Source organism: Heliconius melpomene, chromosome 21 (genome assembly GCF_056956725.1).
Source record: "Heliconius melpomene rosina isolate 202511_hmr_F chromosome 21, ASM5695672v1, whole genome shotgun sequence".
Lineage (NCBI taxonomy): Eukaryota > Metazoa > Arthropoda > Insecta > Lepidoptera > Nymphalidae > Heliconius > Heliconius melpomene.
In genome coordinates this window covers 13,234,161-13,258,804 of record NC_140409.1, presented here as the reverse complement: position 1 = coordinate 13,258,804, position 24,644 = coordinate 13,234,161, and the positions used below count along the sequence as shown (strand labels likewise).

Here is a 24,644-nt window from a genome sequence, read left to right as displayed (position 1 = left end):
TACTGTCAAAAGTATCGATACTATTGAATTTCTAGGAAACGATAGTATCGAAGGTATCGATAGTATCGATTCTATAAATTGTTGTGAACTATTGATCGCATGCTAAGTGGCGATAGTATTGTTTACTATTTTCATGTGTAGTAATCAATCATCATAGTATTAGAAACATCTTAGTTGAAGTATCTTCCTTATTTCTATTTTAGTCTCAGTTGTTAGAAAAAGAAAAAAAAAATTAATACATAGTTACTCACCTTGATACTCCATATTAAGTAAGTATTTCTTCTTTTCTGCAAAATATCAAACAAAAGAAATGTAACAAAAATGTTTTTTTTTCTTTTCATTTCATCTTGTAACTACTTATGCTTAAAAATCATACTCAATACTATCGCGAATTAGCATACAATCCATAGTCCAAAATAACATAACATAATATTACATAACATTAGGCTATATAACATTACATTACACATCTATACTATCTATACTAATACTAATATCTATACTAATATAATAAAGCGAAAGAGTTTGTTTGTTTGTTTTAACGCTAAGATCTCTGGATCTACTGGTCCGATTTTCTTTGTTTTTGTTTTATATGAAAGCTGCATTCTTCAGAAGTGCTATAGGCTATATAACATTACATTACACATATAAACTAATATATTTTAAGGTACTTTCTAATTTGACAGGCAATTTATTCTGCCATGTTAATAACAACCGTCGCGTCGTTACGCAACCGTTACCGCGACATTTTGATATTCATCCTTATGAAAATAAATATATTAGTCACTTTCAGCATTTCATCTAGATTGAAATTATAATTTACTGTATAACATTCTAATAAATAATTAAGATGTCACTGATTCAAAATGACCTAGCCTTCAGGCGGCATAGTATGAGTATGACCGACGCGAACGCGCAGATGACGTTGATGGTTTTATAAATTTTCATACATTTTCAAACTTTATTTGCTGTTTATAATTAATTCAAAATACACTTTGGTTCTCTTTTTATTTTATTTGATATTGCTGACAAAAAATATCCTTTTATATACAATAATAATGAAAGTTAATAAACAAATACAAAATCGAATATTATTAGTTATAGTTTTTCATTACTCTCTACTTTAAGACACATACATACTCATGTATTCATCCATTTCATTAACACGTTAAGAAAAGTTATTGAAACGCGTTATTTTATTTCTATTTTAGGTTCTACTGTAATAGAAACTAGTATGCTTGTAAATCATTCATATGATAGTCTTTAGATAATCTTTATACTTAGTTCAATGTGCAATACAGTAAGTTTTAATGAATCCTTCACTTTTAAAAGCTTCATTTTGTGGAATGACTTACCATCCTGTATCCAACACTGTAAATCGCTTCACGTTTTTTAAAAATCCTTGAAGCATTAAGTACTATTTGGCAAAACAAAATAACAGTTAGTACATTTTTAGTTTTTTTTTTTTTAAAAGTATCTATATATGCATATATATTTATTTTTCTATATAATATATATATATATGATTATATATTATATGTATTTGTATTATATGTAAATTATATCACATTTGTAATGTTGTATGTTTATTTTATCATTCGCTATTATTGTAATTATTAACAAACTTTTTATGCACCACACAGTTCTTTTTTCTTTACATTACTATTTTTCTTTCTTTTTTTTGTAAATGTTTACGCCCAAGGTTACCTGTAAGAGATCACTAATAGTGATAAGGTCGCCCTTGCATGCTAGTTACATTACTATAGCTATCGGTTTTTTTTTATTGTACTTATAGTTTGTGTATGCAATAAAGAATTTTATCTATCTATCTTTATCAATCATCAACAATATAAATAATAGTATCTTTAATTCAATAAATTTAGGATATATACATCTTCAAAAAAACTTGGACTAATCTAATTCTAATTCTTAATAGATTGTCGGAAATGGAGCCAATGGTGTCAAGGGCAGCAAATTTTACAGCACCGTTTGCGCGCTGTGTGCTCTCTCTCCACGCGACGCTTAACTCCACAAATGGAACCCCAGCGCATGCCCTGCAACAGCTTACCACTGATTGTCTTAGGTACAGATATTGGATTAAAATGCATTTAATTAATTACAGGCTATATATATATTGAAATTTGATATTTTTAACCTATAAAAATAACCAAAGAATTTGACTAGGCTTTTAAATATCTCTAAGCTTTTTAATATCGCTAAAGATATTATCCTAAAATAAACAGTTCCCCACATTTAATCAATTTATATAGAAGCATTAAGTATTAACATTCTTACATATGAACTGATCCCACAATCAGATTCGACTATAGCTGCGCCATTTTATGTTGCTATACTTTAAACTCCCAATTAATTAAACGGAAGAGATTGCAGTGTCTTAGCACTAGGTTTCGTCTGGTGTTCTGCTAAATGCGGGAAGCTGCTAAATACAGCGCAAAGCTAAAAACAAGTAAAAGGTGTCCAAAAGCAACATATCGAATATAAAGCTGTCTCATCTCATCTTCGGCGTCGTGGCGTACACAGAGTGTGACTATAAACGGGACTCTGAGGAAATGAAATATTTATTTCTTTTTTTTGCTCTGGTGTCGACGCAAATCGCGGCGTTGGCTTCCGTCACTCAACACGCAGTGCCTGCCACTGCCTCAGAATATGGTGAAAAGTGTGGAACGTAGTGTTTGTTCTTCTATTTGTATAACCCCACATTTTTAAATATCTAAAATAACAATAAGGATTAAGACCATGATTGAAAATAATTGAATTTGTATTAAAATTTTATTGCCAAATGTCACATGAAATGATAAGTAAAATGTTACAAATTTTGCAGTGCTTCAAGAGCATCAAATTTATAATATATAATACTGACAAAGATTTTTTTAGTAAATATAGGATTAGATATTTTGCATTGTAGTATTTCATTATAGATACTTTTTAAATAATAATAGATTAAAAGAATAATAGATAATAATAGATTATAAAATGTAGCTGTAACAGAAGAAAAGAAATGGAATAAAATCTTTTATGCCAGTTATGTTTTTGTTCTAATTTAACGATGCTACTGAAGCACGAAAATAATGTTTAAAAATATCTCTAAAACTAAATAAAAAGATAGAAAATAATCAGTTGCTAGCACCTGGCCGCTGAGTCATAGTACTACTCTTTGCAATGGTCAAACAAGAAACCAAATAAAATATTGAAATATAAAATTCTAAGTACGATAATTAATTGCAAGTAAATATTCTATTCAAATATTGACATTATTATACATTATATTATTACAGTCAGATTTTTTTTCAGCCATATCATAATTGGTCTGTTCTTAATTTCTTCTTTCTTAATAATCAATTGTACCACATATTCATCACATTTTGTACAATTTATTATGTAATTTGATAGACATTGTACGTAAATGAATGACTTTGTAACAAACAGAACTCGAGTCATCCATTAGGATATAGTGCATTTGGTTGATTTAAATAGAGATGTTGGTAATGAATCCAATACAATGCAAAATGATTAGAATACATATAAGAGTGCACAAAATAGACAAAATTATGCTTTTTATTTATATTTGTGCAAATCAATTCATTTAATCATATTCATACATGCTGAGTCAGTCATAATTTATAATAGGTAGCTACCATCATTTATTTACCAGAAAACTATTAATTTTCGTAAGTGCGTATGTCAAGTTGGTGTACAATTTTTTATCACAGCCATACTTCTCAATTGTTTTGAAACGGAATGTTCGGAAGTTATCAACATCAATATACGTAACGGCTTGCATCAATGGACATAAAATGATTTTCGTGTGATCTTGGAAGTTAAACTGAAAATATAAACACATTTTTGTATAACTCGTATTCTCTAAAATATTATTAAAAATAAAAATTGATATTAATCAGTTATCGGTATTAGTCTTGAATTGAATCCAAACAAAAAATGTTTTATTGTATAAGTTTATTAGTCAGTTTACCTGTAAAGTTCCATTACTCAGGTACATAATAATAGACAATCTGGCCCTGAACCACTGCTGTAAGTGCGGCACCCGAGACAAACCGTCACTCTCTCTCAATTGCACTGATGCACCTAGTAAAGTAAAGAACATATTTTATATACAAAAAAATAAACAGTTTATACATACAACTTTTATTATTAAAGATAATTAAAAATCATATGAACTCCCCGTTTCTTTTGAGCTGCATTAATTTCAGATGCCCGCGAAGATTTATGCGTAATCCATTACTATTTAATACACCCGTTAATAGAAGCCAGCACGCACAAAATATCTTATATATATATATATTTGAAATTAATAAATTGAATAATTTTTTTTTTAATGTAACTTGTAATTTAATAGTATTTTTTATCTTGTGTTTATTGTTTGTATCTATAAATTTATGGAAACTTAATTGTATTGTGTGTCATCTTTTAAATTTGTAATGTTTGTGTATTTTGTATTCTGTTTGTTTCCCTAATAAAAATATAAATACATAAATAATATATAACAGCATAACACTTTTCTAGTGTCAAGCCACTGTGTTCTCTGTCTTGTCAGAGCAAGTAACTAAAACAAATTCATTGCCCAAGTAGGGGTCGAACCCATTACTAATATATATATATATACTAGCAGCCCGCTCGCGGTTTCACCCGCGTTTATTAATTTCTGTCTCCATGACTACGTCCTAGTGACGTTTATGCAAAAATTGTGACTTCTAGCATTTGTAGTAACAAAGTTTCATACAAACTTTCGACCCCAAAAACAACCCCTTAGAAGTCGAATGTGGCAAATTCCCGTCTTAGCGAGCACCTACGTCCTATAAGTAAGTCCTATGCAAAATTTCAGATTCCTAGCACCTGTAGTTTCTGAGATTTCATGATGAGTGAGTGACCTTTCGATTATATATATATATATATATATATATATATATATATATATATATATATATATATTTATATATTTATATATATACATATATTTTAATATAAATTTGAGTACTAACCAGCTTTCATTAAATTTTCTGTCATATAACGTCCAAAGATTTCCAGAAGCTTCACCTTCTTGGTCAACTCTTGTGGATATTCATTCATTGTCATATACTGCTCCTGGCCCTGGCAGTTGATGTAATGCACATTTCTGCAAATATAAAAGAATATAATTTTTAATACAATAGTGTGTTAAAAAATGAATGAATAGTATGAACAACAAACAATGTCGATAAAAAAGGAACAAAAAAACTTATTATTTGTTACGTTACTGCAAATGCACGTGAGTAAAACCGGTGGCAAAACTTAATATTTATTTACTACTTACACTCCATTCGACAGCATTATTATAATCGTTTTATCATTGAACATTACTCCGACGCTGTCGTCGCACAGCTGGTAACCGTACCCGTACATGTCGGTGTAGTCCATCCACTTGCTCACCCATACTAGCGGCTGAGCGGCGGGATCGCACATATTATCTTTCAGGGACTCGTTACGGGATTGAATCTGGAAATTGTTTAAAAAATATTTACTCTAGGTTTTATATTTAATGCTTTAAGATATACAAAAAATATATATACTTTCATATAAGGCCTTCGCCAAAAGACAGTTATATTCAGATGTTTTTAATTAAATCTATATTGTCTCAAGGTAATCTCACTACAGAAAGAAAGATAAGCGTATAGTTCTTCTTCTTGGCCTAACGCCTCTGAAGACGCTCTTGAACTTTTATATTATAACTGACGACATCAATATTATACTCAATAACAACTATATACAAGCAACAATAAAATTGATAAATAAGGTTTTATTAAATTACCATTATTAATGAAAATACCCAAACGGTGTGGTGTAAGTAACACCTGTATACCTAAAATATACTGCAATTTACCTTATTAATAAGCAACGCAGATAGCTGATCGCGCAACGCGACGAGATTCTGTGTGCGGGATGTGGATTCAACCGCTCGCAACTCGGCGGCGGGCGCGCGTTTTACTGATGGACCCGCCGCCATTGCATCTGTTGGTTTAAGACAAATATTAGAAACTGTACTAGACGTAAACTAATTATGTAAACTAAATTCTTAAAATAAAAATGATTCATTTATTTTACAGCTTCACGCTATTTTATTTTTCCTATTTCACAGAGAAAATATAGTATGAAGAAGACACGCCGTTCCCTACTTCGTGTTTAAACTGCGAGACATGTGTCGAATGGTGGAGCTCAACATTGCGATGAAAATAATTAACTCCTTCCTCTGAATGGGACTCGAACCTACAACCGTCGCTTTTACAGTTGGAAGTTGTGGCGCTGTACCACAACGGCCATATTCGTGGGGCGGGTTCCCACAGTACCGCTCGTCCGTAAGGCATTTGCCTTTCGTGTGGGCGGTCTAAAGATATTAAAATAGCCCCTTTTCGGCTATTTCAAAGATATTACATGATGCCCATCATAAAGAATTATGGAAAGCCAACGCAAGAGAAATAATAACATTTCCATAGGGTAAATATTTCGAGTGCAAAAAAAGATAAACCAACTATTACTATTAATTTCAAGCAGCGGCTGTCTATGCACCGACGGGCACTCAAGCTGATCAGTCCTAGGCTCTGTGGTAAGACAGGACAGCGGCAACGCTGCAGGCATGATGCCCGCAGTGAAGAACTCATGCTGGAGCAGCTCGTCTACGGACGAACGGCTCATCGGGTTTGGTTGGAGTTGAAGAAAAATCATCGTCTTGGCCGGCTTAGAGACTGTTGATGGTATTCTGCACATACAATAAAAAAATATAGTGCTTATTATTCTAATTAAGAATTAAAAACTTAAAATTAAAAAACACATGATTATTGCCCTGTGTACAAAAACACGTGATGTGACAATAATTATTGTCATATACAATAGGATTGCATAATATGATATTATAGTAAACACTAATTGAACAAAGAAAACCAAAATTATCAGCGAAAAGTGTAGTCATCTAACAAGCACAGTAATTTTTTTACAAGATTTAAACTGAACTTTATAATAATTAATAACAATAAGAAACAAATAATATTGGCTCTGAATTTTAAAAGAATCAAATGCATTTAATGGTTTATATATAAATAAGGGAAAAATTAATGAACACATGTTAACATCACAAAAAAATGTATGTATGTCCATCACCACAGCACATTTGTAACGTGTAACGGTGTTTGATTGTATTGTTGTTGATAACAGCCTGTGCATATCGAGAACGAATAGCTTGCCATGGCCCAGCAAAACATGCATGCAAAGCTAGATTTATCCCCGCACTGGGAAATTGAAACAATTTAACCTTCTATATTTACATTTATTATTATATTAACATAATATAAATTCTCAAATTATATATTAAATGTCTGTATGGCAGTCTTTAACTGTAAATGAGAGTTGTTAGTGTGATTCTCATTTGGAGGAATTAAGTATATTCATTACTCTCGTAATAAGATAAAGTGCAGCATTGAGTTCTGCCACTTAATAAGCTAATATTCCGAAATTAATTAATAATAATTGGTAATGTTGTATCTTAACCATAGGTTCCCAATACCCCTTTACTAATCTGCTTTATGCAATAAGCATGTAAGTTAAATAATAAAAAAAACTTATTGGTTTCTAATTTTATACTTAAATTCTATTGCTTTATTTTTGAAGTATTCCAAATCATATGAGAAGTTAAATTAATTACAATTTTTAAGTTAATTTAATTATAAAACAACTATTACAGTATTTTACACACCTGTATTCACATTGCTTGATCCTTTCATATGTGTCTTTGAGTGTTGGACTCTTAAATGGGGGCTTGCCAACGAGCAGTGTGTACATGATGCAACCCAAGCTCCAGATGTCCACTTCAAATGAGTGGCCCTTTTTTGTCAAGATTTCTGGTGCCATGTAATTTGCTGTGCCACATACAGACAGCTTTTTCTGTCCTGTAAATAAATTAAATTTTTACATTTCACGAATAATTATAATGGATTTTTAGATTTGTTAGTATTTTGTATTTTCTTTAATTGGGTAAAATAATAAATGTTTTAAAGTTAGGATTCACTATATATTTCTTAAAAAATTTTTATTGTGCGTCTAATAAAAAATTATGCAAGTTGAATGTAGCAGGTATTATGTCAACTTATGTTGACAAATATACATTTTAAGAATGAACAAATGAGTAAATCAATGGATCTGTTTTGCTACCTAAATCGACTATTATTTTTAACAATTCACTCCTGACAACAATTCTAAAGTTATTGATTGCAAATCGCTTATCAACCTTCTTCCACTGGGTACAGATATTCTTGTTGTATTTACATAAGTTAAAAGAAATCAATAAAACATTATCCTACAAATTCTACTTAAATTTAAGTAATTGAATCAAACTCTTATTACCTTCAAATTCAATTTTAGTTGCTAAGCCAAAGTCCCCAATCTTAACATGTAAATCATCATCTAGAAATAGATTTCCTAACTTGAGATCCCTATGTATGATTCTCTTGCTATGCAAGTACTGCACTCCAAGGAGAATTTGGTGCATCCAGAAACGTGTTTCAGGCTCTGTAATAACTTTCCTACGACTGTACAACTCTTTCATCGACTGTTATAACATAAAAAATAGTGTTAGATAGAATCTATGTTACTAATATCTATGTCATAGATATTAGTAACAATGAAACCAATTAATAAAATAAAAACCAGTTTTTGTATTATGATTTGTATGATAATTGTTCGCATTAATCAAATTAAAAGTGATAATTAGAATTATAAATGTTTTATTTAGGACTATAGATATAATAACATATGAATACTTACTCTTCTTTGGCAAAGTTCCAATATAATATAATTGTTCAAAGAGTCTTCAAAAAAGCTGTGAAAGCCGACAACATGTTTGTGCACCAGGGATCGGTGAATAACAACTTCTTGTACTAAATTTTGTTTTAGATTTGGTATCAGCACACGTTGTTTCGATACTATTTTGCCAGCATAAATTTTTTTTGTAGCTATGTCTTGTATTTCGTAGCACTTTGCAAAACCACCCTTAAATTTCAAGTTTGGTTAAAAACATATTAAGGATATACTAATTTATGACCTATTATATATTTAGCAAAATAGATTACTCGATTACTCGACGACCTTACAAAGACAGCGGCAATCCGCTGGATTCAAGGGGCGCAGGACCGGACGGAGTGGCGAGAATAAGGGGAAGCCTATGTCCAGCAGTGGACGTTAAAAGGCTGATGGAAGGATGGATATAACAAAAATTATGCTTGAGAATAATTAAAATTAATTAAAGTGTATTACTAAAACTGCAACACATGAAGCCGTTAATACTTATGAAAGAATCAATCTTAATATTTTAGAGACCTTTATGTCGAAAAACCATTTCATTTGCAATAAAACTAATTGCATAATATATTCATTTTATAGGCTGATATTAAAAACTTTAACCAACCTTTCCGAAGAACCTTAATCTTTGATAATTGCTGTTTGTTTTTGGATTGTGTATAATCTCAGGAATTTCTTCCTTTTCATCTTCTTTAATGGACGTCATTTTGAGTTAGCTTAAAATGTAAATAATATAAAATATAACAATTAACAATTACAAACAAAAGCATAAACGATTAACGATTCTCAAAGATTTCAAGCAAATCAAACGGCAAAACGTTTGAATATGTTAAGCTATATTTAACGGTATGTTATTTCGCCCAATAGAAATTGTTTCTCGTAAAAATGTTGCTATTTTGTAAATATTATTTAAGAACTTTGACCATAGAATAGTATGCCACAACACAGATAATAACATTTCGTGGTTATAAAATAACAGTTAAATATTTAAATAAACGCTTAAAAACATCTGTAAACTTTATTATCATTAACAAAACTAAAACAGGTTTAATACATAAAATCATTATTTAGTATATTATACAGTACCATTTCAGATTAATTATCATATCTTTAAATTTATATTTGTAAATGTACTAACTGTTCATAAAAAAATAAGTAAATCTAAAGTATACGTGAATTCCAAGTTGTTTTATAACTTACAGAACGGTATGTAATATGTATAGTAAATATTTTGTTTTTGCGCAATAGACAATAAAGAAAAATAGAACAAATTTACAAAGTGATCTTAACTGTAATTATATATTGGTATTTTTTTTCTCTTATTTGGTAATAAAAAGAAATAAAATGCCAAATTGATTTTGCAAGCAGAAAGCCTCAATTTTACGAGTCAACACCGCAGCTGGCAATATAGCTGATGAACAGTTCTTTTGTATAAAATGAAATTAATTAAAAAGAATAAAAAATGTTAATAAAATGTTATTATATTAGTATGTCTTGGGGATATTTATTGATATAAAAAAAGCTTTCGATACAGTCAGCCATACCCTTCTTATAAAAAAATTAGAAACTTTAAAAATTACTGGAATTGCCTTAAATATGTTTAAGTCTTTTTTAGATAATAGATTTCAAGTGATGAAAATGGGCAATAACAAATATCAAACTAGTATTGTTCATGTAAATTAAAGAGTTCCACAAGGCTCAATGGGGGCCCACCCACTGCTCTTTTTAATCTATATAAATAATATCACCGAAATTGGGTTAAATGGGCATCTCACTCTATATGCCGATGACACCTGTCTATTTTATTTTGGATCATCTATGGCCACTATCATTGCACAAGGTCAAGAAGACTTAAACAAGCTATATACGTGGTTCCAATACAATCTTCTAATTATAAATATCTCCAAAACATGTTACATAATTTTTAAAGCTAAAAATAAGCCTATTTCCTTACACAAACCGTTCGTTATTAATAATCTCCCAATTGAGCAAAGAACCAGTGAAAAATACCTCGGAATAATTATGGATTGTCTTGGAACGCACATTTTAATCACATATTAAACAAACTCTTGGCGCTCCTGGGATGACTATGTAACATTGTAAGGTGTATACCGTGTAAAATGCGCTACGTCATTTATAATACGCTAGTCAAGCCCCATTTGCTGTATCTGGTTGAGGTTTGGGGTAGTGCCGCCAAAACTAAATTATCAAACATACAAAGAGCTCAAAACAAATGCATTAAACTGATATTTAATTATCCACGATTAGCATCAACAACAAAAATTTATGAAAACACAAAAATAATGACAATTCGCCAACTGCACGTCTACAACATCTGTATCTATATACGAAAAATACTTAATAAAACCGTACATAGTAATATATCCTTTACTAAAATACAAGATGTTAGTGGACGCTCAGTTCGTGAATGCCGAGCTAGTTTATTGGTGCTGCCCGGAACAAGGACCAATTGCGGGTAAAAAAATGATAACTTTCGAAGGAGCGCAATTTTACAATAAAGTACCATTAGTAATAAAAAATGTTATCTCATTTAACACATTTAAATTTTAATTGACTAAATATGTTCGCGATAATTATTAACAATGTGTTAAGTAAGTACAAAATTTACTATTTTTGTCACAGCAACTGAATCTTAAATTATTATAAGCTACATTTGTAAATGTAAGTGTAACAATTGACAACGACAACTTAACTATTGTGTTAAAGTATCGTTCTCAAGTAAGTGGCTTAGGTCTTATTGAGAATAAATGTCTATAAACTGAAACTGGAAATGAACTGAAATGAAAAAATAAAATAAAAATAAAAAAATAAAATAAAATAAATTAACTCAAATAAGAAATATAACAAATTAATAAATAATAAAAGCTTGCTACGTTTTGATAGCAAGAGGAAAAATCAAAAATCAAAATGTAACACACTTTTATTCCCGACTGCTAAGGGTGGAAGGGTTATGTTTTCGCGCGTATCTTGTACATATGTATGTATGTATATAATATTTTTTATTACCTTATCTTTAGAATCGCTGAACGGATTTACATACATTGCAGCAGCCCAAGTGTTCTTAGATAGATGACGATAAAAAATAATAATTATGGCGGCTGTGAGACGCCATTGGACTTAGTGAAAAAACTTTTTTTGAATACCACAATGTGGGCAACAAATTCAAGAGCCACAACATACCACAATTTGGGTATCAATTCAGATATTATGATTATCATTACAATGAGAAAGTTGAAAAATATTCGTAGAATTCGTTCATTGCCAAAAATTACTTAACAATTTTCTTCACTTTAAATAATGGAGAATAAACACTAAATTTAAATTCTAGCTCATCGTATTGTCTTTTAAAAACGAAAAATACGTGTGGAAGAATTATTTTGATACGTCTATTAGTTTTTGAGATATTGTCCTTTAAAGTAAGCGCGCGACGCGAGATTCCGTTGGGCCGCGTGACGTCACTGGTCTGACAGAATTAGCTCGCTCAGTTCGTCTTCATTCACGCGCATTTCGCGCTCTTCTGTAGCTTCGTTAATTTAGTTTCGTTTAATAAATAATATATAGGTATATTTTTAATTTTTTTTTTCACGTACATAATGTAATAGCGAGCATTGTATTTTAAGATATTGAAGTTTTGATATTACTTTGTCAAAAAAACAGTTCTATCCTGCTCGGTTTCATGGCACAACACAAACTCTTTAGCTGATTATTTTTATTGTAGCATCAATACCATAAAGCTTGAATTTTTTCCAACAACACTTGGTTTGGTTTGGGCGTTACCACAAATTTAATCAGTACTTTAATGGAGAAACTACTCAGAACTTTGATGGAGGCAGACAGGAAAAAAAAGGAGAGCTCTGCATTTTCACGCGTGAGCGCGTCGCCACGTCGGACGTGTTCGAGCGCTCATCTCTCGCATCGAATATACGCAAATATTTTTCTTTTATACAAAAAGAAATATCGTTTCTATTGTAGTCAGTGTTGTGATATCGTGCTGAGTGCTTTGTGGAATCTCTTCTCTTGAACCCAGAATTTTTTGTTGTGCCGTCAATAATGGCATCAAACAGAATTTGGAATTGTTGTGAAGACAAGAATGGAGATGACGACTTTATGTGCTGCACAACATGTAAAAAGGCGTATCACAATAAGTGTTTGTTTTCATACGGCTATACAGACCTAACGGGGATATCAAGTGCGACTGGAGAGTGGGTCTGTCCTGCGTGTACGTCTAAACCATTACGTGGAAATAATGAGAACACTCCTATCCGCAGAACGGATACAAAATCAAAGCATGATCAAAACATTACTAAGAGGTCGAATAAAAGAGTGGCTCTTTCGTCGCCACCTGAAATATCACCGATGCATTCCCTGGGACAGAGTGAATACCGCGCGATGGTAAAGGATATAATTAAGACTGAATTAAATGAGATGCTTGCAGAAATGAAGCTATCGATGAAAAAATTACTCTGTGAGGAATTAAAAGATATTAAGCAGGAAATGACTGAAATGAGAAGCTCGATTTCTTTCATTAGTAAGCAATACGACGATATCGTTGTCAAACATCGAACCAATACGAAATGTTTAAGTGAATTAAGGGAAAATAATATCAAGATGGAAACTAATATACACTCTATAAATATAAGAATAAATGAACTAGAGCAACGTTCAAGAGCAAGCAATCTTGAGTTACAATGTGTTCCTGAAAATGCCAACGAGAATTTTATAACCGTTATCAAACAATTAGGGCATGTTGTAGGATTAGAGATGCCACAAGAAAAAATTCTGAACTGTACGAGAGTTGCTAAAGCTAATCGTTCGAGTCCACGGCCAAGGTCCATTGTGGTTCAATTTAATTCTCCTCTTACCAGAGATACCTTTTTGGCGTCGGTTATTAAGTTTAATAAGAACAATCAGACTGATAAATTAAATACTGCTCACTTAGGCTTAGGTGGAGAAAAAAAAACAATTTTTATTATGGAACATTTATCGCCCTCAAATAAAGCCCTTCACGCTGCAGCAAGGTTAAAGGCGAAAGAAAAAAAATACAAATATGTGTATGTTGGGTTGTGTATGTTGGGTTAGGAACGGTCGAATCTTAATGAGAAAAGATGATAACTCCGATTCAATAATAGTCAGAAACATAGGACACCTAAGTAATCTGATATAGTGATGTGTTAACCTCAGTATGTTGCATGAATAGTAGTAGTTCGAGTATATAAAATTCTCTTCGTTAAATATATTTTATCAGAATGTTCGTGGCCTTAGAACAAAAACTCACGAACTTTTCAAAAACATTTTAATTAATACTTATGATATTGTTATACTAACAGGAACCTGGTTAAATGACTCAATTCTTAACAGTGAATTATTAATATAACAGGTATAATGTATATAGAAGAGACCGGAGCACTTGTAAACTTAGTAATAAAATGGATGGTGGAGGAGTCCTAGTGGCAGTATTAAAAACTATTAAATCTAGTAGAATTTTACACTGGGAAAGTGACTGCGAGGACATTCGGGTTATTATTGAGGTGCCATACTTGAAATCGTTTCGGCAATTTGTTCTATGTGCAGTATATCTTCCACCGCCCATAAATAAAAAATTGTTGGATCATTTTATAAGTAACTGTAACAGAGTATCTAAACATAATATGTATAGTTTTATTGTTGGCGATTTTAATTTGGGTAGCAACGAGTGGAATCTAGTAAATAACAATATTCCATTAGAGAATAATTCCCCATTTTCGCAAGCAATGCTAGATTTTGTATTGGAAAGCGGATTAAGGCAACATAATTTGGTTCTTAATAATAAGCAAAGGATTTTAGATCTTGTCTTGGCAGATTTCCCTGTTTGTTCTGTCATAAGGTCACAGGCATCTTTATGCAATATTGACCCTTTGCATCCACCGCTAGAAATTTCTGTTCCAAATTTTAAGCCTTGCCGACTTAAAAAAAACGCTCTAAATACAAGATTTAATTTTTACATAGCCAATTACGCTAGTATAGTAGAATATTTAAACGGTATAGATTGGTATAAGTTATTGTTGATTGATGATGATCTAGATAAAATGGTTGAAAATTTTTATGATATATTAAAGAAGGCTATCAATACATTTGTACCACGTATAAAACAGAAGTCACATAAATATCCGCCTTGGATTAGTGAACACATTAAGAGAACTTAGGGAGAAACATAAATTGTTGAATAAAGTAAAATTATATAAAAATCCTATGGATGAAATTTCTTTGAAACTGATTAGTGATCGCTGTGACAAACTGACTATGACGCTTATAACAAATACAACACATTTATGGAAGATAGAATACAGGAAAATCCAAAGCTTTTCTGGACCTTTTTTAATAGCAAAAGAAGTACTAAAGACTTCTATCCAGCAACAATGACAAACGGGACCGACGTAACATCAAATGGTACTGATATTTGTAATATGTTTGCCGAATATTTTGCATCTGTATATGCTAATTCTATTCAATTAAATAATTTTGATTCTTCACAGTTTGCTATGAATTTAGAATCTACCTATAAAAACAGTGAGAACTTTTCTTCACTGCATCTCGATTTAGGAGTAATCACGCGAATGCTTCGGAATTTAAATATATCTAAGAGTACTGGACCAGATAACATTCCACCCATTTTCATAAAAAACTGTGCATCCTGCTTGGCCGTACCACCGTTCATTATATATAATAAGTCACTCTCTAAGGGTTATTTCCCAACTGTATGGAAGCAAGCCAGGGTTGTGCCAATATATAAAAGTGATGACAAAAGCCTTATTCAGAATTACCGACCGATATCGATTCTGAGTGTTTTTGCAAAGGTGTTTGAAGCGCTGATCTGTCCGTTCGTACAATTACATTTTAAACCTTTTATTTCTGATTCTCAACACGGTTTTTGGAAAGGCAGGTCAACGACTTCCAATCTAGTTAGTTTTGTTAATGATATAGGTGAAGCAATCGACAATAATAAACAAACAGATACAATATATACAGACTTTAAAAAGGCGTTTGATAGGGTTCCACACGATATCTTGCTCCAAAAATTGGCAGTATATGGATTTTCCGGTTCTATGTTAAATTGGCTTAAATCCTATTTAAAAGATCGAGTATATTACGTAGTTCTGGAGGGGTTTCAATCGGATAAACGCACAAGTTTGTCTGGCGTTCCACAGGGTTCTCATCTCGGTCCAATACTCTTTAACATTTTTATAAATGACCTAACGACTTGTTTTAAATATTCGACGCCATACTTGTATGCGGATGACTTGAAGTTCAGGCGTGTAGTGCTATCTCCCGATGATTGTCGCCGCCTTCAAAACGATCTCAATAGTGTTGTTCAATGGTGTAAAATAAATGGAATAGAGCTTCACTATAACAAATGTCACCATATCAAATTTAGTAGAAAGATTAACGTCGTTGAAACACAATATTCGTTACTGGGACAAAAACTAAACGAGGTAAAAATTATCAAAGATTTGGGTGTGGTTCTGGATTCTAAGCTTACTTTTCAAAGTCAAATTGAAGAAAGAATAGCTAAAGCTACTAAAATGTTAAGCTTTGTTTTTAGAAATAGCAAAATATTTAAACGTAGTAAAACTAAAATAGCTCTGTATAACTCTCTTGTTCGTAGTCAGCTAGAATACTGTAGTATCGTGTGGAGGCCGCACTATGCTACTCATTCCTTAAGGCTCGAGCGTGACAAAAGAGGTTTTCATGGTATCTTTCACACCAAGCTGACATTACTAAATCTGCTATCTCCTACAAAGACAGATTAAAATATTTTAATATGATCTCCTTGGGGCAAAGAAGAGACTTGCTGGATATTATGTTTCTTTATAAACTGCTACGGAACAAAATAGATTGCCCGAATCTATTAGCTAAAATTAATTTTAGGATACCATATCGATACCCTAGAAAGCCTATCTCTTTATTGGTACCATCATTTAAAAAATCTGTTTTTGGAGCTAACACAGTTATTCCCCGTCTATGTAATTTGTATAATAAAAATTGCGACTCAATGGATATCAATACGGATACGCTTACTTCCTTTAGGACCTCAGTGATTAATCATATAATCAATCAGCAATAATTTGTTACTGAATGTAAAGGTTCTCTGTTGGTAATTACTAGCTGTATTTCCTGTCATCATTTATATAACTCATGTAAGGACGTAACAATATTTTGCAAAGTTTTATCATAGTTTTTGTTTATTATGATTATTGTGTAAAAGGTTTTCTGTTCTCCTTTTTCGTTTTGTAATTTATGTTTATGTTATTATATATATTGTATCTTTTATAATTAGTGTATAAATTCAAATAGTTGTAAAGCCGGACACGATATACGCATGCGGTGTTTGCTTTCAAACGGCTATACATTATTGTTACTGTATTGTGCTCGTAATATTACTTATTCAAAATGTAATAGTCACTAGCAAACCAAATCAAATAAATAAAATAAATTTGCGGCCTTTTTAGGTTTGCAGAAGGCCTTTAACTGTGTGCCTCGTCAATGTATTTGGAGGGCATAGCGATCCAAAGGGATCCCTGAGGCCTATATTGAGATTATCAGAGATATGTACCAAGATCCCGTTTTGCGATTCGCGGTGGTTAGGACTGCTGTTGGCGACACCAAACCCTTTAGATCACAGTAGGGGGTTCACCAAGCCTCGGCTCTTAGTTTGTTCTTATTTAATGTAGTGTACTGTCACGACTCCCATCCAGGACCAGCCTCCATAGCTGATGATGTATGCCGATGACATTGCACTCATTGAAGAGAACCAACTGATGCTGGAGCGTAAAGTGAACCTCTGGAAGGGTGCCCTTGAGAACGGCGGTCTTAAACAAAATGTGTCGAAGACCGAATACATAGCCTGAAGGAGCCCGGACTCGAGCACTGTCCTTATAGGTCCTGAGCCAGCCGTTAAGTTGGAAAAGTTTCAAGTCTAAGTTTCAAGGTCCGTTATGCATGAGTCTGGAGGCATCGATCACGATGTCCATGGCTGGATAAGCGCTGGCCCAAATGGTGGGAGGTTACTGGTGTGGTCTGCGACCGCAGAATACCATCCAAGCGCAAGGGGCTGATATAGGGCTGAGCATCATCTGACTGGTTCTATTATACGGCAGCGAATGTTGGCCAGCACTATCTCTGCACGCTGAGGAGCTTCACGTCACGGAAATGAAGATGCTGGGGTTGGGGTGAATGTGCGGCGTAACGCGGTCTGACGCATACGTAACACATTCATTCGAGGTTGTCTTGGGGTCCATGACGTAGCGGATAAGCTCCAAGAGCGTAGCGTTCGAGTAATTAGGCCTCAGTAACTGGATCTTGGTCTTGTCTCGAACGAATATATTTCACTTTTAATTGCATGTCTTTGAGAAACTAGCGTTTTCTCTGCTTTTAATGGTAATGTTTATTATAATTTTCTAGAATATAAGTTATAGCGAACGTAGAGTTCAGAAATCAGTGTGGGTACGATTCTTATCTGAAGATAAAAAAATCTTTTTTAAGTCAACCGGTTTGATAAGATATAAAGCGGCGTTAACACGAAAGAGCAGAGATGCTCATTATGAGTCATAGAGTAAGGAGAAGGAAGATAGCTTTAAGACACTTAGTGCCGCGGTTCGTCTTATTACCAAAGCGGGGAAAATTAACTAATGCAGTCCCCCGAGTGGGAATCGAAACCACAACCACGCGCTGTGCCGCTGCGCTACGACGGCTTAAAATAAACTTTTCGTTAATTTACAGTTTTAAGCTCAGTAGGTTTTAAATAATAAGAGAATGATCAACATCTGGCGACCAAACAAAGTGTTCTGAAATTGCCTTTTTTTATTTCCGAGTAAGCTAGTTTTGTTATTGGTTCACTTTGGAGGTGTCAATCTTTTTGTTTAATAGCAAACAAGCATTTCCTGTTTCTTATTTAAATGTGCAATTTTTTATAATTATATCGAACCTTTCCTCTGCCTACTCAGCTTTGTAGCGTGAAGCTAAAAAAATAAAAGAAAACACCGTCGTGGCTTAGTGGGAGAGCGTCTGACTGTAAACGCGATGGTTATTGTTTCGGTCCCCACTCAGGGTAATTATTATTGTTATAGCGTAGTATGCAGGGACAACTTAATGTGAGAAAACTCCATTTCCCACCCACCACCCAATTCTCGAGGCATAACATTAATGTCTTCGAGGTATAATGAAGATTACGAGACCGTGAAAAGGTATTTTTCCTTTTTATAATCAAAGCAAATTATTTTTATTATGAAAATGAAAGCTATTTCTGTATTAATACAGAAATAAGCATAATAATAATGAAACAAATTTAACAAGCTTTTGATATAAAAATAAGCGCACATATCTCCAGAAATATAAATAAACAATAAACAAATGTTTCCTGCGCTATTGTTTATATTACGAGTAGGTACGACAAATATTTGAGGTCGGACCATATCTGAAGCGACGCGTTTTAAATATGCAACTAGTTTGTAATAAGGGGGTGTTCACACTGTAGTGCCGGTCGCGGTTCGTACTTGGTAAGAGATAGTAGGAGAAAAAAAATATGTGTTGATGGACTGGAACTTGACAGGAAATATATGAATGCTCTGATTATTTCTCATATAAGAATATTTTTAACCAACCGATATCGGATTGAGAACGAACTATAGTTGTCAGTATAGTGTGAATCCGCCCTAAAAGTACTTGCAGTATAGATATCTACTGCGTTTCAATATATTGTTATCTTTGGATCTGTACAGGAAGTTATTGATGTATTTATTAATGGTTAGGCTGTTTTTTTATTGTCCATTTTTTTTTAAGATTTCGTCTTTTTTTCTTTAGCCTCATCTCTCATCTCTGTGTCCCGCATATAAAATGGTACGCAGAAGGAACTACTACTTTTGTGCAATTAGTCAATATTATTATTCATTTTACATCACAGAAGGTTCTGTAAAAGTGAATACTTTCAAAAAATATTTAAAATATCATTAATTAATTAATAATTAGTTTATTTAAACAATACAATGCCGATTGCTAACGGCCTCGCATCATGAATAGAATCCTTATGGGATAGACCGTGATTGCACCTACCAGTACAATCATGACAAAGATCTTAAATAGGGAGCATACGGCGCATGCGTTGAATTCATTATAGAAATATTATTAATAATTATTATTGAGCTTTTATTATTTATTGAAATTTAATATTTTAGCTTCTTTGTTTTATTATTATTATTATATATGTAGACTTTTTTATTTTCATTAAATAGGTGACATTTTAATTTTCGCAATGCCGGATTTCGCTGCGGCGCGCAGCAGTCTACTTACATCAGTTAAAAAAAATTAAAAAAACAAACCTGTGTGCAAATACAATTAAGTGAAATTAAATAAACGTAATAAATATGAACATTAATGATAATTTCATATGATCAATCGATCGATCGAATCGAAAGCTGGTTAACCCATATTTTCATTTTGCAGAGTATACTATACATACAACTTTATGAAAATGTACGATCGCTATAAAATAATTTTTAACTTAGTTTTATTAAACATATGATAATTTTAGACATTTATTTATACTTCAAAAATAAAAATAGTAGTTTATCTATGATAGTTTTAAAAAAATTGTCAAAAATAACCGTCAAGATGCGCTGCTCAGATTTATCTAAGGTAAGTTTTATTTTATTTTTACGTTTGTACTCCTAAATATGTATGTTTATTATAAAATACACATGCCTAAAGGTATGTTCTTACACATTTTGATATATATGCTGTTGTCGCTATGTGAATTAGTATGTTTTTGTCGTGTTTATTAATAACGATTATTATACTATACATTGCCGCAGTTGCACGTTTACCTTTCGTTGCGTGCGTTTACCTTTCGTTGGTGGTGTATAGAATAATATACATTGCCAACTTCACAGATCAATATTTTTTGGAACTTTACTATAAAATGTAAATTTCAAGTATGTCTGTCTTATACACTAAACCAATTTTATTATAATTTAAAAGACAATTGTACTGATGTTTGACTGCCGCCTCGATATAGTGGTTCTAGAAAGCTACACACAAAGTTGTGGGTTCGATTCCCATAAAAAATACCACTATTATTATTACTGCATGACTACCTAACTATATAAAGGAACAAATAATATTACATTCATTATTTACCTATTTATAATACAAGTTTTTATAATACATGTTTTTTGCATGTTTCTTTTGCTTTTTTTTTAGACTCTACGGGTGATAGAGCTAGGCGCATTTTCTTCTTAGTGCCTAAAGAGAATACAGACTCTGTCATAAGTGACGGAGCTAGTAACAGTGATGAAGTTGGAATGATTGGATCAACAGAAAGTTCTCCAGCGCCATCGATAAATTCAAATTTCGAAAGGTTAAACCTCCTACAAATTTCTGATTATGAGATAGGAAAGTATGCAGCTGATATTTATGCCGATACCACCGCAGTGCCTCTTTCACCTCATTCATTCATTCATTCATTACACGAAAGAATGAAGAAAACAGAAAATCGACGTCAATATAAACCAAATTAGACTTGTAAATGGAGTTTCAAGAATGAAATTAGAGCCGGTGTGTGACATCATATATGACTTCTTGCTCTACATAAGAGATGACACTTTTACGGGCATTATTACTGAAGAAGAAGAAGAGACTACGGGTGTTGGAAGTAAAATAGTTTTAGCTTTATATACGACTATTAAGTCGAAACATTTCAGTGAAAAATTTACACGATTTCCCGCCAAGCAAAAATAAAAAACCGGTATCTTAATGACCATGCGATGATATTCGCTATGACAAATATTACCATTGGCCACAAATAACCACATATCAAATGTGCAAGTACTGCAAAGATGACCAGGCACGTACCATGTGCATAAAATGTAAGGTTCACCTTTGTTGTGTGAAGAATCGAAAGTGTTTTTTGTAGTACCACCCGCAAGCAATAGGATCTCTGAATTATTATTTTGAAACAAAAAACTTTGTTTGAGAAATATTTTTTTAATTAAACATTTTTACTTCACCAATATAGTTGTTTTTATTTAAAATCATGTTATTTACAATAATGTTTTAGTATATCTTAAAAGCTACCAATAACATTTCCACTCTCCCCAAGCATCGCAATGTATAGTATAATATACATTCTTAGAAATGCGATAATCACTGTACATGTAGCAATGTATAGTATAGTACATCGTGTTTTTCCGAAATTTCCATATTATGATTTTTTTATTTATTTTTTTTTGTTTTTTAGAGCCCAAAGAAGCTACCAGTACACATTTTTTTTTATTTTCTTAAAAAAAATTGCGAATATAAGAGTTAAATAAATGTTATAAAGGGGTTCATCCATATAAAGCGACCTTACCTCATACTTGATGCCGGCGAGCCGCAGCCATGTCTCCACCTTCAAGGAGTACGGCGAAATCGACGGCAACAAAGGAGTTCTCGAGAACTGGTAAAATATACAACGTCTTTTTCGAAATTAATCTTGTGGACATTCGGCTTGGGCGGGGCCGACTCTACTTTTTTCTCCTTCGGCACCTTCACCTCGGTTTTTTCGGATGCCGGTGGCTCCTCTTTTGTCTGCTCATTGTCTGGCGCTTCCTCCTTCGATTCCTTCTCTTTCTCCGTTGTCTCCGGCACAGTGTTTATAACTTCTGTGGCCATTGTGAGGACGAGGTGTTAAGCACGAGTCCTTTATTCACACACAAGGCAACGCTATTCAACATTCACGCCGCACTAGATTACAAAATGGCCGCTCCCGCAATGTTGCGGATATGTCAAATTATCGCTTTTTTATAATAAATAGTTGTAATGACAAGTTTTGAAGAAAACAAAGAATTAATATTGTTATAATTATATTTAAGATCTTAAATATATACGAAATCGATCTTAAATATTTCGAATCTTAAGTATCGAAATTATTGATAGTTCAAAAGGATGCAATACTATCGGACACTTGCAAAACTATCGATATTGTCGTATATCCCGGTCAGAAAGGTATGGATACTGTCGATAGTATCGATACTATTGAATTTCTAGGAAACGATAGTATCGAAGATATCGATAGTATCGATTCTATAAATTGTTGTGAACTATTGATCGCATGCTAAGTGGCGATAGTATTGTTTACTATTTTCATGTGTAGTAATCAATCATCATAGTATTAGAAACATCTTAGTTGAAGTATCTTCCTTATTTCTATTTTAGTCTCGGTTGTTAGAAAAATAGAAATAAAATTTAGTACATAGTTACTCACCTTGATACTCCACATTAAGTATTTCTTCTTTTCAGCGAAATATCAAACAAAAGAAATGTAGCAAGAATGTTTTTTGTTCTTTTCATTACATCTTGTAACTATGCTTAAGAATCATACTCAATACGATTGCGAATTAGCATACAATCCATAGTCTTTCTTCTAGATTCTATCGATACTATTGTTTCCTAGGCATTCAATAGTACCGATACTATCGATTGTATTGACTTTTTTCTGATTAGGAGATACGATACTATAGATAGTATCGATAGTATTGCACTTAGCCGATTCTATTGTATCGCTGATTGATTGTATTGATTGTATAACTATCGATAGAATCGATAGTATCGATAAAATCGATACAACCGATCGTTGTATCGATCGCATGGGCTTTTTTAGTTTAAAAAGATATCGATAGTTTTGCAACACTATAACAAACCAAATGACATATATAAATGTTTTCTGTGTAACATATGCAGTATATACATATAAATATACTGCATATGTTACACAGAAAACATTTAGTCAAAGAATGTTCACTTCATACAAAAAAAATGGTGACAAAACGATGCTACTGCCATCTAATGTATGCCCACCAAAAACACAATTTGCGAGAAATTTAAAATTTATCTTTAAATCGATTTTTATTATAAGCCAGCCAGAATAATTATGTCTCTTTCAAAATCATTTGGATGTATTATTATTTAAATTATGTAATAATTATGTAATATTATTATAATAATTATGGGAGCCTAAACGCTAAAAAAGGACATCCCAAGCAAGAAGAATATCGAATCACAAAGCCATTTGGATATGGAACAAGAAACACAAGAGGACAGAGATTGGTAGATTTTGCCGTTGACAACAAACTTAAAATTTTAAATACTTATTTTAAGAAAAAAACTAATAAAAAATGGACCTGGCAATCACCAGATGGCAAATACAAAAACAAAATCGACTACATACTATCAAACATACCACAAATATTTGAAAATGTAGAAGTTCTGAATATAAATTACCCAACTTACCACAGGGCAGTTAGAGGTACAATAAAGTACAATAAAGTTAAAATACGTAAAAAAGAGTCGAAATCAATACAAAAGTCAATGTGCCGCCTTAAAAAACGAAAATGAGATAAAAAAATATAAAGAGAGACTCATGTCTTACAAATCTCACTATCGTGTAGATTTACAAAAAGATCCACCTATACAAACATATTATGAGAACTTACTAAATATAATCACTACTAAGCTTTTGCTTACATGCCGCAGGAAATACTCACAAAATAGCCGGTTTCAAACCAAAAATTATGTCAGAACGTACGTTAACTTTACTAAAAAGAAGACAAGAGCTTCAAAAAACAAAATATATAACCTGAGCAATGAAAAACAAACTTGCAGCTCTCAAGATTATACCGACTACAGATATAACACTATCTACAAACATCTAAAGCAAACAGGAAGCACAAAAAAGCTTACAAAGAGCTTAGGACGAA

The 24,644-nt window shown here is 32.3% G+C and overlaps 1 protein-coding gene and 1 long non-coding RNA gene across 3 annotated transcripts; one reads left to right on the top strand and one right to left on the bottom strand.

Annotated features, from left to right (window-relative positions):
• The first annotated feature begins 127 nt into the window (after positions 1 to 127).
• Positions 128 to 2,140, top strand: LOC146527347 (uncharacterized). Its single transcript, XR_014879291.1, has 2 exons — positions 128 to 269; positions 1,937 to 2,140. It is a non-coding gene; the product is annotated as an uncharacterized LOC146527347 (long non-coding RNA).
• A 636-nt stretch (positions 2,141 to 2,776) lies between these two features.
• On the bottom strand, positions 2,777 to 22,504 carry LOC146527346 (serine/threonine-protein kinase polo-like). 2 transcript variants are annotated; one of them, XM_085206184.1, is made up of 11 exons: positions 22,259 to 22,504; positions 9,467 to 9,575; positions 8,827 to 9,051; positions 8,407 to 8,611; positions 7,760 to 7,952; positions 6,543 to 6,769; positions 5,897 to 6,024; positions 5,330 to 5,511; positions 5,019 to 5,152; positions 3,992 to 4,104; positions 2,777 to 3,844 (listed from the first exon to the last, which is right to left on the bottom strand). In XM_085206184.1, the coding sequence occupies exons 2-11, from the start codon at positions 9,563 to 9,565 to the stop codon at positions 3,659 to 3,661; spliced, it is 1,692 nt and encodes a 563-aa protein (XP_085062310.1). In that variant the 5' UTR covers positions 9,566 to 9,575; positions 22,259 to 22,504; the 3' UTR covers positions 2,777 to 3,658. The 2 variants fall into 2 exon arrangements, with proteins under 2 accessions (XP_085062310.1, XP_085062311.1); XM_085206185.1 differs by having other exon boundaries at positions 6,549 to 6,769.
• Positions 22,505 to 24,644: the final 2,140 nt, after the last annotated feature.